The sequence below is a fragment of the Ictalurus furcatus genome, chromosome 1 (genome assembly GCF_023375685.1).
Source record: "Ictalurus furcatus strain D&B chromosome 1, Billie_1.0, whole genome shotgun sequence".
In the NCBI taxonomy this organism is placed as follows: domain Eukaryota; kingdom Metazoa; phylum Chordata; class Actinopteri; order Siluriformes; family Ictaluridae; genus Ictalurus; species Ictalurus furcatus.
In genome coordinates, this window is record NC_071255.1 from 4,775,119 (window position 1) to 4,791,076 (window position 15,958).

Here is a 15,958-nt window from a genome sequence, read left to right on the forward strand (position 1 = left end):
GAAATATAATAAGTATGCCACATAAGTGGTCACCAAGCTTCTTCCTTGAGATCTAACTTCCTGCAGGTTTAATTTCCAACCAAATCAAATCTAACACACCTGTTTTAGTTGACCAAGAACTTCTTAAGGCTTCTAATGAATAGATGGTCAAGCGGGCACGATTATGGTTGGAGCTAAAGTCTTCAAAAAAGTTTGCTCTCCAGGAACACCATTGAAGTCACCACTTTGGCTACCACTTTTTAGCATTGTCAGTTATGTTTCCAGGCAGCAACAAAACGGGACTGGGAAAGATAAGATTAGATGTACCTTTATTGATCCCTGTAGGGGGAAGTCAAAAATCACATTGGAGCTTTTAATTGCACAGTGGGCTAGCTAAAGGATTTATGATTTTCCAACATGTAAGCTTAAATTTTGCCTACTGTCATAGCTAGTACTCTACTTCTAGCTCGGTCTCCCCTTTCGACCTATCCTGGTAGTTTTACACAATACACATTAAGCCAGCCACCAAATGTTAAAATACTCACAGATAGGAAAGTAATAGGACAGGTTAAAAAGCACAAAGAGGAATTTTTACTTCCTTTTTCCATATATATGGCCTGTGATTGGTTACTGTATATACAGAACGCTAACAAGAGACAACTTCAGGAGATATTACTGATTCTTTTGTCCATACAGAACTGCACAGCTTAATAAAAAAATGAAAAAGTAAACCTTTATAATTTCAGCTTTGAGTTCTAGGACCAGCAGAGCTTGTGACTGCATCTTCTGCACTCTCTCGTTCTTTGTTGGGCTTTTTTTCCCCCTTCTTTTTAACGATGTCTATTTGTGCAGTGTGAAATTACACATCAGCAGGTTCGAGCAATCAGAAACGCAAATACCTGATGAATACAGCCTGTGGATCAAAAATTAAAAAAGTGAAGATGAGCTCCATAAAAAAGATGAGTGAATGAGCGAGCGTGCAGCAGTGTACCAGTTCTCCCAGGTCGCCTCATTATCAGATCTCTCAGTTCTCTGTGTCGGAGCTGGAAATAACGAGGCGACGGCACCATTCGGCGCTCTGACAGGTTTCACTCGCAGCTCTGTTAACATGGAGGTGCAAACACCTGATCTCCAGCGTTAATAACAGATCCAGGGATGAGAAGACGGCACTGTTTTTTGCGCCGTCACACCTTGTTATCGTCACTCTACGTGTCATAACAAGCCTTTTTTTTTTTTTTTTATCCAGACGCGACACCATTGCCATTCGCACCTTTGTTGGTTTTTATCTTCAGATTTATGATTTGTACTTGTCCTAAGGGCAGATAAAGATTTAACAGAAGAACCACTTTTATGTCACAGTATATTAAATACTAATATAACATTTCCACCAAGAAAGAAGTATTTACAATTGAGACAAGTCTGTTTTTTTTTCATGAATATTGTTGATTAGGTTAATGCAGTACAGCATGTGTAATGAGTTCTTCCTACCTAAAAAAAGGTCAAAGTCGGCGATAAAGAGGTGGACGTGATGAAGGGGTTCCGACTTTACGTGACTACCAAGTTGCCCAATCCAGCATACACTCCGGAGATCAGCGCCCGCACGGCTATCATCGACTTCACGGTCACTATGCGAGGTCTGGAGGAGCAGCTGCTCGGCCGCGTCATCCTCACGGAGAAACAGGTGCACTTAGACATTGGCGTCTTCATATTTTCAGATGCTTGTTGGGTCTATAGAAATGAAAGATCAGAAACTTTTTCAGAAGTGGAGTAGTGTAGAGATAGTGTAGAGTAGTGTCTTTACAGGTTCAAATATATTTGCCCTGAGGTCTTTCCCATGTCGCAGTCCTTACTGACACTGGAGACTCCTTCCATAGATATTAACTAAACATCTCCTTATTGACAAGATGAGTTTAAGGTTATAGGTTAAGGTTAGCGTTCATACCTTTACTTACTACTGTGCTTGTTTCACATTATAGTGGACAAAATCCAACCGCATAATGCTTGCTAGTTTGAATTTGTACAAATTTCTCATTAAAGCAGTTTTTTTTAAGTTTAGTCTTTGTGCAAAATGATTATGGTTTCTATGCAAAATATTGGACGTTTGCCTCGCACCTCCTGGGTTGGGGGTTCAAATCCCATCTCTGCCCTGTGTGCACAGAGTTTGCATGTTCTCCCTGTGCTTCGGTGTTTCCTCTGTGTACTCCGGTCCCCGCCCCTCCCCCGGCTTGTGCCCCGAGAGCCCTGAGATAGGCTCCAGGCTCCCCTGAGACCCTGCGTAGGATAAGCGATACAGGAAATGGATGGATGGATCGATGGTTTTGGATTTTTAAAGCTGATTAACAAAAGAAAGGAAAGGAAAAAAAGCCTGTAAACATTTTTTTTTTTTTACAGAAATGTAATTAATTGTAGAAGTTAACATTTGTTATATTTAGTATTGTATATAGTATATTCTTAAGCATAGTAAAAAAAAAATAATTAAAAAAAAGTACAGTTTCTAAATTATGTATTTTCTACTTCTGGTGATGGCTTGTAAGTTATATTTTACAGATGTTGCAATTACAGTAGATCTTCATAGTGGAATTTTTCGACCCTGCAGTACATCCAAAAGTCTCAGATGATCACTTCTGCATTACTAAACATTAGGCAGATCATATACATTATACTTTTTTCCCCATTGTCATTATTCACTTGTACACAGAAGTGAGGCATCCTACCTACCAAATCTGGCCCATTGAGTAACATTTCTCATTAGTTTCATATCATTCATCAACAATTAAACAGTACAATGGCCGTTTTATTTAAATCACAGGGCTGCTTGTTTAAACTCGACAACCACTTTAATAACCTTCCTGTCACTAGCAGACCTGTGATGATAATATCTTTTAATAGCCACTTGAGAAGTGGGTGCTGTATTCTGGCAGAACCACACTCGGTTAGCTTGCTTTACAATGACTTTACTTCACAGATGGCTAGGAAATATTTCCTGGAAAAAAATAATTAGGTTTGATCCAAACTGAATTGAAAGGGTCCTGAACAGAATCAGGTCGATAATGAAATATTCATATCAGGATCCAAACTCTAACAGTTAGAGACAGGGCACACGTGTCTTTGGTCAGCATGGGTTTTGTTGTGGAAAATCCAAGAATCATAGTCATCGTTTAATGCCCATGTAGACAATATGAAAGATAGTCAATGCACAGACAGGCACTAGTCAGAAAACCAGAAAACAACACAAGAAATGTACAATATGATCGGCAAGACTTTGCAAAGAGGAATGGAGAAAACAGGATATAAACCTCCAAACTAATGGGGACTGAACAAAGAATAGGTGCACACATTAGGAAAACAATCAGTGATGAGATTGGTGGGGAAGCAAAACAAAGACACAGTTATAATATAAACAAAAGTGCATGGAGAAAGAAAAACAAATAGAAGGAGTGATCCCTGCCATCTGTCACCCGTCTGTAATTGAAGTACATCAGACCCACAGCCATGCGAACACTTAGAAGATAAAACAATAATAATAGAATATAAATGCAAATGCATGTGTATGTGTATATATATATATATATATATATATATATATATATATATATATATATATATATATATATATATGTATATAGAATTGAATTGCATTGAATCAGATCATCAGCAAAAATGTCCACTATTAGTTTCAGTATTCAGCTTTGAAACATATTTGTGGAAAACCTTTTACGCCAGTTCATTTGCTCCTTGTTTTCCAATTTGAAGGAGAACTGAAGTGCCATTCTATGCACATTCTGTCCAAATTTCTGCCATCAGGGAATAAAAGAATTGGCACTCACTGTAATTTTCATACTCATTGTAATGAGTGTGCCACTACTCAATCTCAGTGCTCGCTGAAATCTATGCCTGCAGATGCTTTAGATTATTGTTGGGTTTTTATGGTATTTTTGATAAAAGTTACAACGATGTTTAGAGGACATTATAGAGAGGATGAATATAGTGAACCCTCTTTTTCCAAGCTACCACTGTTACAGTGTTTTGCCCATAATTTTTTAATAATAAAAAAAGCATTTTAAATGGATTAATAGACTATGAAAGAGGGTATCTAGAATACTATTAAGGTAGCTTAAGGTGACTTATTCTTGATTGCTGGGCCAAATGTACTGCTAAGCGCTGTAGGCATTCACTGAACAAAGGCAAAAAAAAGTTTGTAAATGAGTTGTACCTGTTTTTTGTTAACTTGAGGGTGGGATTAACTTGGGGAAGGTGTTTACATGGTTAACCTTTGGGAAGGGGTTATATGTTTTAAATCTGGGAAAGGTGATAGATTCTTAGCTTTTGGGAATGGGATAGCTACTTAACCATTGGGAAGGGGGTAGAGATTCGGATTTTGGGTTAGATCTTGGCAATTTGCAAATCTAACATCTTAACTATTAGGTAGGGGTAAGAAATTAGAAATTTCTTTAAACTTAGGAGTGGGGTAGATCTTTAACTATTGGGTAACTGTTTGTTTGATCTGTAACCACTGGGAAAAATATTTAGGACTTTAAGCATAGAAAAGGGGTTAGATTTTTAACTTCTGGTAAAAGCATTAGATATTTGGCTTTTGGAAAGCAGTTAGATTTTTACCAGCTGGGAAACGGGGTAGATCTTCAGATTTTGGGAAGAGGATAGATCTTTAACCATTAGGAAGGGGGTAAGTTCGTTAGCCTTTGGGAGAGGGTGGTTATCATTTGAGCTTTTGGGAAGGGGTTAGATCATTAAATGACATGAAATGGGTTAGCACTTTAGGATTTTGGGAAAAGGTTCAATCACTAACCTCTGGGACAGGGGTTAGCACTTTAGTTTTTGGGAAGTGGGTAGATGTTAAACCTTTGGGAAGGCGTTAGATCCTAAACCACTGGGAGAGATTTTCAGCTTTGGGCAAGGGATGGATCTATAGCTTTTTGATGGATATATACAAAATATGTTAACCCATGTGATTGTATCTATGCTTCAGGAGCTGGAGAAGGAGCGTACAGACCTTCTGGAGGATGTGTTGGCCAACAAGCGCAAGATGAAGGAGCTGGAGGACAACCTGCTGTTCAGACTGACCAGCACAAAGGGCTCACTCGTAGACGATGAAAGCCTGATTTCTGTTTTGGCCAGCACTAAGGGCACTGCTGAGGAGGTCACACTGAAGCTCCAGATTGCGGCTGAAACTGAGGTCCAAATCAATACAGCACGAGAAGAGTACAGGCCGGGTACTTCAGAACATCTAAAAAAATTTTCTTCTCATTTTATATGGTAGCTGTTTTGGACATTTACACAAATATTGTTAAATAGTCTCATAAGTGACCAGGTGTTTTCTTTTTCCTTGATGTGTGTAGTGGCAACCAGAGGTAGCATCCTGTACTTCCTGATCACTGAGATGAGCATGGTGAATGTGATGTACCAGACGTCGCTTCGCCAGTTTCTTGGCTTGTTTGACTTGTCTTTAGCCAGGTAATGCAAAACACATGTAATCATGAAGATGCTGGTCTGACATTTTACAAGTGCAAATGACAAAGGCTCAGTCCAAGTGCCAGCATGATCAAAAAGTCTGAGTCTATTTATCAAAAACTGACCAAATTAGATTCGTTAAACTCTATAATTAAAGCATCTGTTGTTTTAAATATAATAATGAACTATGATAATTCGTTGTCATCTTTTAACGATTAATAACTGTGGAAAAACCTAGGGGTAGTCCAGAGGGCTGAATTACAACATTTATATATCATATAAAGATATAATACATCCACAAATATAGAAACTTGCTCACATGAGCAAATATGGTGCAGTTTTCACTGCTGGTGAAAAAACATCCCCACAACATGATGCTACCACCACCATGCTTCACTGTAGTCAATGGTGTCCTTAGGCTGATGAGCAGTGTTGGGTTTGGGCTTATAAAATCTTCAGGGTCCCCCCCCCACATCCATGATATGACATATAATTGGATCCCCATATAACATTGTGAAGTGGTATTTCATCTTGGCTTCTCTAGTAAACGTTCCTCTCAGCATAGCTGAGAATAACTTTTAAGAAGAAACTCTTAGCTAGGAACCTTTACTAATGAGACAAATGCTAAAATAGACTGTAAGAATGAACAGCAAAAAAATGTTGCTGTTTGTCTCATTCATGTTAAACAGGTCTTCAAAGAGTCCAATCACAAGCAAAAGGATCGCCAACATCATTGAATACATGACCTATGAAGTGCACAAGTATGCTGCCCGGGGCCTGTATGAGGAGCACAAGTTCCTGTTCACCCTGCTGCTGGCGCTCAAGATCGACATGCAGAGCAACCGAGTAAAACACGAAGAGTTCCTGACCTTAATTAAAGGTGAGAGCCGAGGCAGAATCATCGTTTTGGCGGCTCTCTTGTCCTCTCTCTGTTTCTTCATGTGTGTCTCCCACTCAGGTTTCTGCAAAAAGAAGTGTATATATATATAATGAGATCCATAACAGTGGCGTGATCATTTACTGGTATGACACCATGATAAGAAAATCGCAGATATAGATAAAAAAAAAAAAAATAGGAAGCTGATTTAATTCTATGTCTACCTTTTAAAAGGCAAATGAACACAATGGTTTATGTAAATATTAAAGTTATGCTTACAGCCTAGAGTTTTGCATTGTGCATTTAGGGCTATATTGAGAGTCAAGTTTGGTCAGTATTTACGTCGGGAAAGTTCAGTGAATTCAGAATTGGGTTACGCTAATGCTTACATGGATTTTTTTTTTTTCTTGGTTGGTTGTTATTCAGGTGACTAAAATCACCTGCATGAAGTTCATGCTATCGAGGTTACCAGATTTGAGTCACTTGTGTAGAAGCTAGACTGTCCAGCTGTTGTCTACACAAGTCCTTGCTTTTAGGCCCCCAAATAAATAAATAAATAAATAAATAAATCAGGGCTAGAAAATGCGGACTGAAGGAAATCTGAAGGAACATCTCAAAAATGTCTAGTATATCACACATTTGGTTTCATTTATCAATATGGATTCCACCCTTATTATTCAGTAGCTTATAAAATAGCACTTGCTATTGTTTTGGAGTTTATTTTTGTATGTCATGCACTGATGGTTAATTGTGTGCACAAGTTAATGAAGCCACAAGATAGACATAATGAGAGTCAGAACCGTGTATAACTGACATGCGTCTATTTTACTCAAACTCCACCAATCCTGACAAAGAACAGAAAAAAAACACATCTCAGGGTTCTTAAAAAAAACAACAAAGTGAGATATAGTATAGAGGAAATGAATAAGACATCTCTGGAGAGAATGAAGTCAATTCATTTCTACCTGTTCTTGCTTCAGTGAATACATTATCTGTCATCTTAAAATTTAATTAGCTATAGCGCCAGACTTGTCACGTTTCAGTGATTATCTTCAGTGCCACAACACAGTGCTCGCCGTTACACATGATGAACGATAGGAATTTTCAGCAGCGCCAGAAGCACGTGGGAAGAAGAAGTACAAAACGATGACCTCCTAATGGCATGTTGAAAAGGCCATGTTGAAAAGCATGTCAGATACGGGGAGAGGGTTTAAAATATGCTCGAATGATCGATGAGAATGGATGTGCGTTTGCAACACTGGAGTGGTTTTGTCATTTTTCTTCTTAAGCAAATGCAGTCCCATTCGTCACAACTTTTCTTCTTGGCTTTTGCTAAAGAAGCAGAACTCACTGTAGAAACACGTTCCTGGCGTGAATTCAATTCAGTTCAAATTCCGTGGCAAAAATATCATATGATAAACGTCATCCTTGAAGACATCATGATCTATACGTAATATTGCTGAGGTTGGGCTTACAAACACCAACAAGGGTCAGAGATTTCTGGCGAGCTTTCCTCCAAATGAAAGTGTTTCACGATTGTCACTGTAAAACATAAATAGATAATTATACACACTTGTGTCTCGAATGCTTGGGCACACATCCCAGATAGTTTGTCAGTACAGCAGTAGTATCTTTGCTACTTAGACATACTGTTTAGTGCATAGAGTGTGGTTTGGGATAGATCCATGAATTCTCCTCGAATTTGTCTCTTGAAGCTGTCACTTTATTATTCATGTATTCATCTTAAAGCATATTATTCAGTCACTGTGATGAATTATTTAGCAACTACAGCGAAACTAATAGGAAGAGTGTGTAGTTAGATGAATGCCAGAAGGTAAATCTGGACCCACCGACATGTTAGAAGAGTTGAAGGGAGTTCAGAATAATGATGTAGTAGCTAACGAACTGGCAGTTCAGAGTCAGTGAACTATCGATGAATCAAAGTGTGACACAGCACTGAATGTGTGTGTGTGTGTGTTTGTGTGTGTTCCTCAGGCGGAGCATCTCTGGATCTGAAAGCCTGCCCACCCAAAGCAGCTAAGTGGATCTTGGACATGACATGGCTCAACCTGGTCGAGCTTAGCAAGCTGTGGCCATTCTCCGACATCCTCGATCAGGTGTGTGTGTGTGTGTGTGTGCGTGTGTGTGTGTGTGTGTGTGTGTGTGTGCACGTCTTCACGTGTTTTCGGGTGACCCGTTGTCCACTGTGGTCTGAGATTCCTGTTCTTTTCCTGACAAAAGTGGAACCCGATGTGGTCTTCTGCTGTCGAAGCCCATCCACCACAAGGTTCGACGTGCGTTCCGGGATGCTTTTCTTCTCACCATGTTTGTAAAGAATGTTTATTTCAGTCACTGTAGCCTTCCTGTCAGCTTGAACTGCCTTCCTGTCTATAAGAACTGGCCCTCAGTGGATTGCTTTTTGTTTTTTCACACCACTGTTGTACATGATAATGCTCTGAAATACTCGAAACAGCCTGTCTGGCACCAACAAAAGACACTGAGATCACCCCCCCCGATGTATGATGAGAACATTAACAGAAGCTCTTGACTGTGTCTGCAGGGGTACAAGTGTTCAGTTCAAAAGTGTGTATATTCTTGCCAGCTCATTTCATTTTCTGCCATATCGCTTGATGGTATACATGTGAACCTACTGTCTCTCTCTCTCTCTCTATCTCTGTGTGTGTGTGTGTGTGTGTGTGTGTGTGTGTGTGTGTGTGTGGGAGCAGATTGGCCGTCATGAGAAGCAGTGGAAGAGCTGGTTTGATAAGGAAGCCCCAGAGGAGGAGCCGATCCCCAACGCATATGACAAATCACTCGACTGCTTCAGGCGCCTTCTTTTCATTCGCTCCTGGTGTCCAGATAGAACCATTGCACAGGTTACACATACTCATTATATACGCACTTCTTCCACACCTTTTATCGATTTATTTATTCATTAGACTTTTTAAACATGTAAGGCGCTTTGAAATTCTGGACTAAAATAAAAAGCTGTGAAATGAAGATTATTGTTAATCGAGCATGATTGTGTTGTACTGTTTTATTGTATTTTAAGCATTGTATTTAAAACCTGAAAGAAAATATCAGATATAAATAATTTAAAAAAATTTTTTTATAAAATCTTGAAATGTCCTTTTTCATTATTTTTTTTTTCCTTCAGCGGTTATTATCTCACATACACCGTGCCGAATTACCAGCTTTTAAAAACCTCGAAACTTTGCATATATTGTTTCCTTCTAACGGAACAATGTGAAAATAGCAACTCTTGTTCCTATGGTTACGACTCCGAGGACGTTATCTGGCTCTGGCTCTATTCTTGTTGCATTTTCATGCACCGTTGCTTATAAGCATTTCCTTTCTGTCTGAATTCATGTAATACATTATTCTCACATTCTGTTTAGCTGCACAGTAAATATTAACTGTAAGTATAGGTTTAGCTAAACATTATGTATGTTCGTTGTCATAGCTACATTCCAACATGGTTATATTAGGAGCATTTATTTATAACTGCGATACAATGGCTGGTGACCTAATCAACATAAATAATCAGTAATAATAATAAATGATATGAACTTACATAATAAAGAATTAACTGTCAGATTTTCATTTGATTTCTAGCACTGAATGTGCCAATCTGGATTTTCTTATTCCTCCCATTATTTTCCAGGCCCGTAAATATATCACAGACTCTTTGGGGGAGAAATATGCCGAGGGTGTGATTCTGGACCTGGAGAGGACGTGGGAGGAGTCGGACCCCCGCACACCCCTCATATGCTTTTTGTCTATGGGCTCGGACCCCACCGACTCCATCATTGCCCTTGGCAAGAGGCTCAAAATCGAGACACGTTACGTCTCCATGGGTCAGGGACAGGAAGTTCATGCTCGCAAACTGCTGCAGCACTCCATGGCTAATGTAAGAACTGCATGTTTATTTCATTTGATATCTGATTGGTCAAATCTGATTGGTCAGGATGTATTAAGTAGTTTTGTATAACAGCAGCTCAGACCGTAGTTCTGACTGAAAGGTTTATATTAATGCACTTGTTAATAAGGATAATGAGTCTTTATTGATCACATATACATACGCACAGTGAAATTCTTTTCTTTGTATACCTCAGCATGTCAGAGCACAGGGACAGCCATGATACAGAGCCCCTGGAAGGTTAAGAGCCTCGCTCAAGGGCCCAACAGTGGCAGCTTGGTAGTGCTGGGGCTTGAACCCTCAACCTTCCCGTCAGTAACCCAGAGCCTTAACCGCCAAGCCACTGCTGCTCCTGTTCTAATATGTTATCATATCAGAAAACACACGGACTGGACACCCCACATAAACATATTTTTTAAAAAGTATGGTTTTTTGATATGGTGAGGTTTTCCCTGAGGACATTTTGTGTCATGGGAAAGTGTTCAAGACAGAGTGGTCTTGCGGATACTCATGATAGCATGATGCAGCAACGAAGGCATAGTCAAGTGCTGTCTGTGAATGGGAAATGAATTCCATGCTGGTTTGATTACATCAATCATCAAACCTGGGTTTCGGCACCACTGTGATAACCCTGGTCGATGGGGTGGGGAATAAAGATCCAGGAGGCAGGGTATGGCATGAATAGAGCTGTAATTTTTATTAGTGGATGCCTTTTCGCAGCCTTAAGCACACACAAAACAAAATCAAAATGATACCAAATCAATCTGTGTCCTGTTGTTGGGCGCACATTCAGTTTAGCTCAGACAGTCAGTACTGAAGAAGAAAAGAACTGTATAAATAGGCTGCTGTAAACCACACACAGGTGTAGACAATCATTCATTACCCGCTCACTCTCTCCGACTCTTCCTCCTATTCACAGCTGGTGCTCAATCCACGCCCCCACTGCCATACATGTCAAGCTGCATTTTTTAAAATATCTTATTAACTTAAAAAAAATGCATTATAGGTGTGTTTTTTCTTTTTCTCTTACACAAACACACAGGGTGGCTGGGCTCTGCTGCAGAACTGCCACCTGGGGCTGGACTTCATGGATGAGCTAATGGACACGCTGACAGAGACGGAGAGCACTCACGAAAGTTTCCGCCTATGGATGACCACCGAGGAGCACCGCCACTTCCCCATCACACTGCTGCAGATGGCCATCAAATTCACCAATGAACCACCACAGGGTCTCAAAGCAGGACTCAAGAGGACCTATGGAGGTTAGAGTGAATGTACCGACAGACTCGTCTTAATCAATTGATTAGTATTTTTTGTACTATGTTTCAGAGTGCACTTTTGTGAATAAAACTTCTCCGTTTTATTTGGCTTCTTTTATTTTTATTTTTTTTACATTGTTCAGTATGGTGAATCTCAATATGTGGAATGTAATAATATATTTTACGTGGATGTTGTAAGTACAACCCTGTTTATTTTAGTACTTAACCAATACTTTTGAGGAAATGAATGATGTTCCCAACAGTTTGTTTTGCTTCCATTGTTTCATATTGTCCACAGAAAGCAACATGCTAGCTTGAACGTGCTAACTTATAGCATTTATAGCAGTCACGACTGGCTATGAATCTGTAAAGCTAAACAGGATTGTACATTTGGAAACCCAAACAATACTCTGACCTACTCATACAACCTCAGGCAATTGAAATAGACCCAGTGTCCAGTGGGGTCAATGTGACTAATGCTGTTAAACAAAATACAGCACTTAAGGTTGAAATGATGGAGGTCGACCTTCGTTCTCGGAATAAAAAGTGCATTTTCAAACACATATCACATCACAGGCTGTGTCATTTATGTAGTGATCTGGCTTAATCTGTTTGTTCCCCACTGAGAATATTGTTTATTCCGAGTGATGACTGGTGTCACTTACGGACAGAGAATAATGAGCACATTTTATTTACGCACTGATAAGAAGACCACAGCACTTGAGTTCACTCAGCTGTACAATTCCCAAATTTACCAAATGACATGGTGCCTGGGTGCTGTCAAGACTGTCTATATAGCTTCAGGCCCAAATTCAATGAATTGAAATGTCAGATTTTTGTGCTTCCTGTGTCAGTCAAGTGAGTGAAACTCTCTCTCTCTCTCCATCTGACTCTCAGGGATTAGTCAAGACCTGCTAGATGTGAGTAATATGCTACAGTGGCGGCCGATGCTGTACGGTGTAGCCTTCCTGCACTCTTCCGTCCAGGAAAGGCGCAAGTACGGCCCACTGGGCTGGAACATCCCATATGAGTTCAACCAGGCTGACTTCAACGCCACTGTCCAGTTTGTGCAAAACCACCTGGATGACATGGACATCAAGAGGGTGAGACAGATTAGCTAACCTGATCTGCACTCTTCTGCCATACTTCTGGAAGCATTAGGTCATTATTTAAGTAGGACATTGCTGGAACAATATTTCTTTTAACCAATCATGTTGGGGTCATCTCCTCCCATCACTGAGCCATTCAAAAAGTAGTTCTTCTTTGGCTGAAAATCTTTAAGCATTGACCAGTTCTTTATAGTTTACACTTATATGGTTGACTACACCTAAATATGTCTCTTACTTAAACTTGGACCCACAAAATTTGTCTTTCAATTGAGTGACTCCAACGAAATGCAGGTATTATATTTGCGCCTATTTCCATTGGAAATAAAAATATTAATTATAAAAAATATATTTAAAGCATTTATTAAATAATTGAGTATACTGTATGTGGCTCTGTAAATTAAAATAATAATTAAACATTTTTACTTACCACAGTATAACCTCTACTTGCCATCATTACATAAAAAGTAAAATAAATACACTGTTATTTTACATTCATATGTTGATGGTTTGAGAAAAATCACCAACAACACAACCACTACCTACACCTACATGCACAGTTGCAAGAAGAAAAACAAAAGCAAGTTAGTAATCATTATTTTGGTTATATGGGACGTTTATGAACTTACGCAACAGCAGCCGGTGGGAAGTTATTAATTTTCTCTCAGTTAAAGTTACCCAATGTTACCTTGTCCCCAGGGAGTGTCCTGGAACACAGTGCGTTACATGATCGGTGAGATCCAGTATGGTGGCAGGGTGACGGATGACTACGACAAGCGCCTGCTGAACACCTTCGCTAAGGTTTGGTTCAGCGAGAATATGCTAAGCCCCGACTTCCAGTTCTACAAAGGTTACAGCATCCCAAAGTGCACCAATGTGGAGCAGTATCTCCATTACATACAGGTTAGTTATGCAAAGTTGTTCACTTTCCCAGGCTAGCAAGCCTGGAAGCTCATTGGGAATATATCAAGGGAATATCTCACCCATGAGCGCTGAGGTTAATAAGTGACAGTAATGCTGAGGCTAATGAGTGACAGACAACAAGAAAATGAGATTATGCTTGCTTTTACCAGCCAGCTTTCATTGATAGTTTCATTCATCTTGGTGTCAGTATCCAGCATTATTTAATTAAATATGTTTAGCATAACAGTATTCTTTGCGTTTCGTATAACTGACTAGTAGCACTTTGTCATCCCTGAGGGGTCTTAAAGCCTTGCTGTGTGCCACCGAGTGTGTGCATCAGGCTCATTCTTGCTGCGAGTCCGCAAGCATGCGTGCAGAGAGGAGAGAAGCTGCTTGGGGACAAGGACAGCATTTACATCACATTGATCTCATTGCTATGGATGTTTTGTCATGGTGCCATGATCTAGCCATTGTTTGGTCTGTCGCACACAATGAGCTTATCATTGTGAGACAGCGAGCGCACAAACAGATTGACGGCCAAGAAAATAATAGCAAATTGAATCAGTTGGAGAGAAAGAAAAAAGCGAACAGCCCTGGCTGTGCAGTTTGTTCTGTCATTGGGTAGTGTAACATATGTATAAATAATTGCAAAATTGGGACTGGCACTTAGAGTCAGTGCACGGGCAATCCTTAATCAATTGATGAGTGCAGGAATTCTGATTGATTAAGAAATGAAATGAGTTTACATTTATAGGCTAACATCCCCTGAAGTGTTTGTCTCATGCCATTAGAAATAATGAGCAGGAGGCAGTAAAAATGTTCAAAGAAAAGCTTTTCAAAGAATGACCTTTCATTCAAACCAAAAATGACCTCTGGGAAAATCATAGCATGCTGGCTATCAGTCCATAACACAAACAGTCAGCAGTCTAAAAAGTGAATCAGTCTCCTGATCTCTATGAAGTCAGAAGGATTCCTGAGCGCTAGCTATTTAGAAGCACTAAGTGCTGGCAAGTCAGGAGTCCTGAGCACTGGCAAGTCATGCTCACCAAGCACTGGCAAGTCAGAACTCTCAGGCACTGAAAAATCAGGAGCATCAAATGCTGACAAGTAATAAGTCTGGCAAGTTAGGAGTCTTGGGTGCTAGCAGGTCAAGATCACCAAATGCTGCCAAGTCAGGATCATCAGGCATGGGTAAGTCAGGAGTATCAAGTGCTGACTTGTCAGGAGCACTAAGTTTTAGCAAGACAGGAGCACCAAGCCATGGCAAATCAGGAGCAAAATAGAGTGTGTCACTTAGAATCAGTGCACGGGCACCTCTTAATCAACTGATTAGTGCAGGAGTGATTAAGGGAGGACATGAGTTTACGTTTATATGCTAACATCCCCTAAAGTGTTTGTATGCCACATATCTTTAGAAATAATGAGTGGGAGGCTGTAAAAAAAAAAAAAAAAAGTTCAAATAAGTGCTGTCAGGAGTAATGTGCACTGGAAAGTCAGGCGCCTTTCATGGCAAAGAGTCTATAAGTCTACTCTCTTCAAAAAGAATTTTCATCTTGTATGTTAAAGTGTTTTTTTTTTTTTTTTAATTCCTTTAGGGTAGAACTAAATAGAACCCTTTTGGAAATACGTATTGAACCATTAGTCACTCAAAGAACCCCTGAACCATAAGAGTGTATCTAGATTTTTATTTATCTGTCTAGCTGTCTGAAGCCTTTTGTTGATCTATCCATTCATACATACGTCTCTCAGGGCCTTCCAGCTTATGACACCCCAGAGGTGTTCGGTTTGCATCCCAATGCTGACATCACATACCAAAGCAAACTAGCCAAAGACGTGCTGGACACCATCCTGAGCATCCAGCCAAAGGACAGCTCCAGTGGTGGTGGGGAGACAAGAGAGGCAGTGGTGGCTCGACTGGCCAATGACATGCTGGAGAAACTTCCTCCAGACTACGTTCCCTTCGAGGTTTGTCTTCTTCTTATTTAAAATTTTTTTTTGTAAATTGTATCACATCCTTCAGTGTGAGAAGGATGTTATCCTAATATACCACAGGCTTCATCAGGAGTGATTTATTATTTTTACCCAGATCAACAAGACCTATTTCAGAGGCTTACCAAAAATGGGAAAAATATTCAAATGTTTTCTACAAAGTCAAACCTACTGTATATGCTCCAATCAGCCAGTCTACATTTTATATTTACAAATAAGGACTAAGAAACTGTTGGAAATGCAGAACAAAAATGCAGACGAGCTATACTGGATATTTTAAAATTGTACAATTTAAAAATGTTTATTGTGCTGTTGGAACAACTGATGGGGACAAAGGGACTTCTAGTGCTCGATAGTGAACACAGCTTGACAGTTAAATACACAGATGTTGGCTGTGGATGTTCTTCCTTTGGTAGCCTAAAGATGGCAATTGTTAAGAACCGTTTACATTCAAAGC

General features: G+C 39.7%; 1 protein-coding gene across 1 annotated transcript in view; it reads left to right on the forward strand.

Moving 5' to 3' along the window:
• The window catches only part of dnah5 (dynein, axonemal, heavy chain 5), a 109,248-nt gene that overhangs the window by 85,941 nt on the left and 7,349 nt on the right, over positions 1-15,958 (forward strand). Inside the window, exons 65-75 of the mRNA XM_053621281.1 lie at positions 1,478-1,660; positions 4,967-5,210; positions 5,337-5,451; positions 6,138-6,328; positions 8,321-8,442; positions 9,052-9,201; positions 9,990-10,235; positions 11,287-11,506; positions 12,401-12,606; positions 13,309-13,512; positions 15,262-15,477. Of these exons, the coding sequence (XP_053477256.1) occupies positions 1,478-1,660; positions 4,967-5,210; positions 5,337-5,451; positions 6,138-6,328; positions 8,321-8,442; positions 9,052-9,201; positions 9,990-10,235; positions 11,287-11,506; positions 12,401-12,606; positions 13,309-13,512; positions 15,262-15,477 (2,097 nt within the window). The remainder of the gene's footprint in view (positions 1-1,477; positions 1,661-4,966; positions 5,211-5,336; positions 5,452-6,137; positions 6,329-8,320; positions 8,443-9,051; positions 9,202-9,989; positions 10,236-11,286; positions 11,507-12,400; positions 12,607-13,308; positions 13,513-15,261; positions 15,478-15,958) is intronic.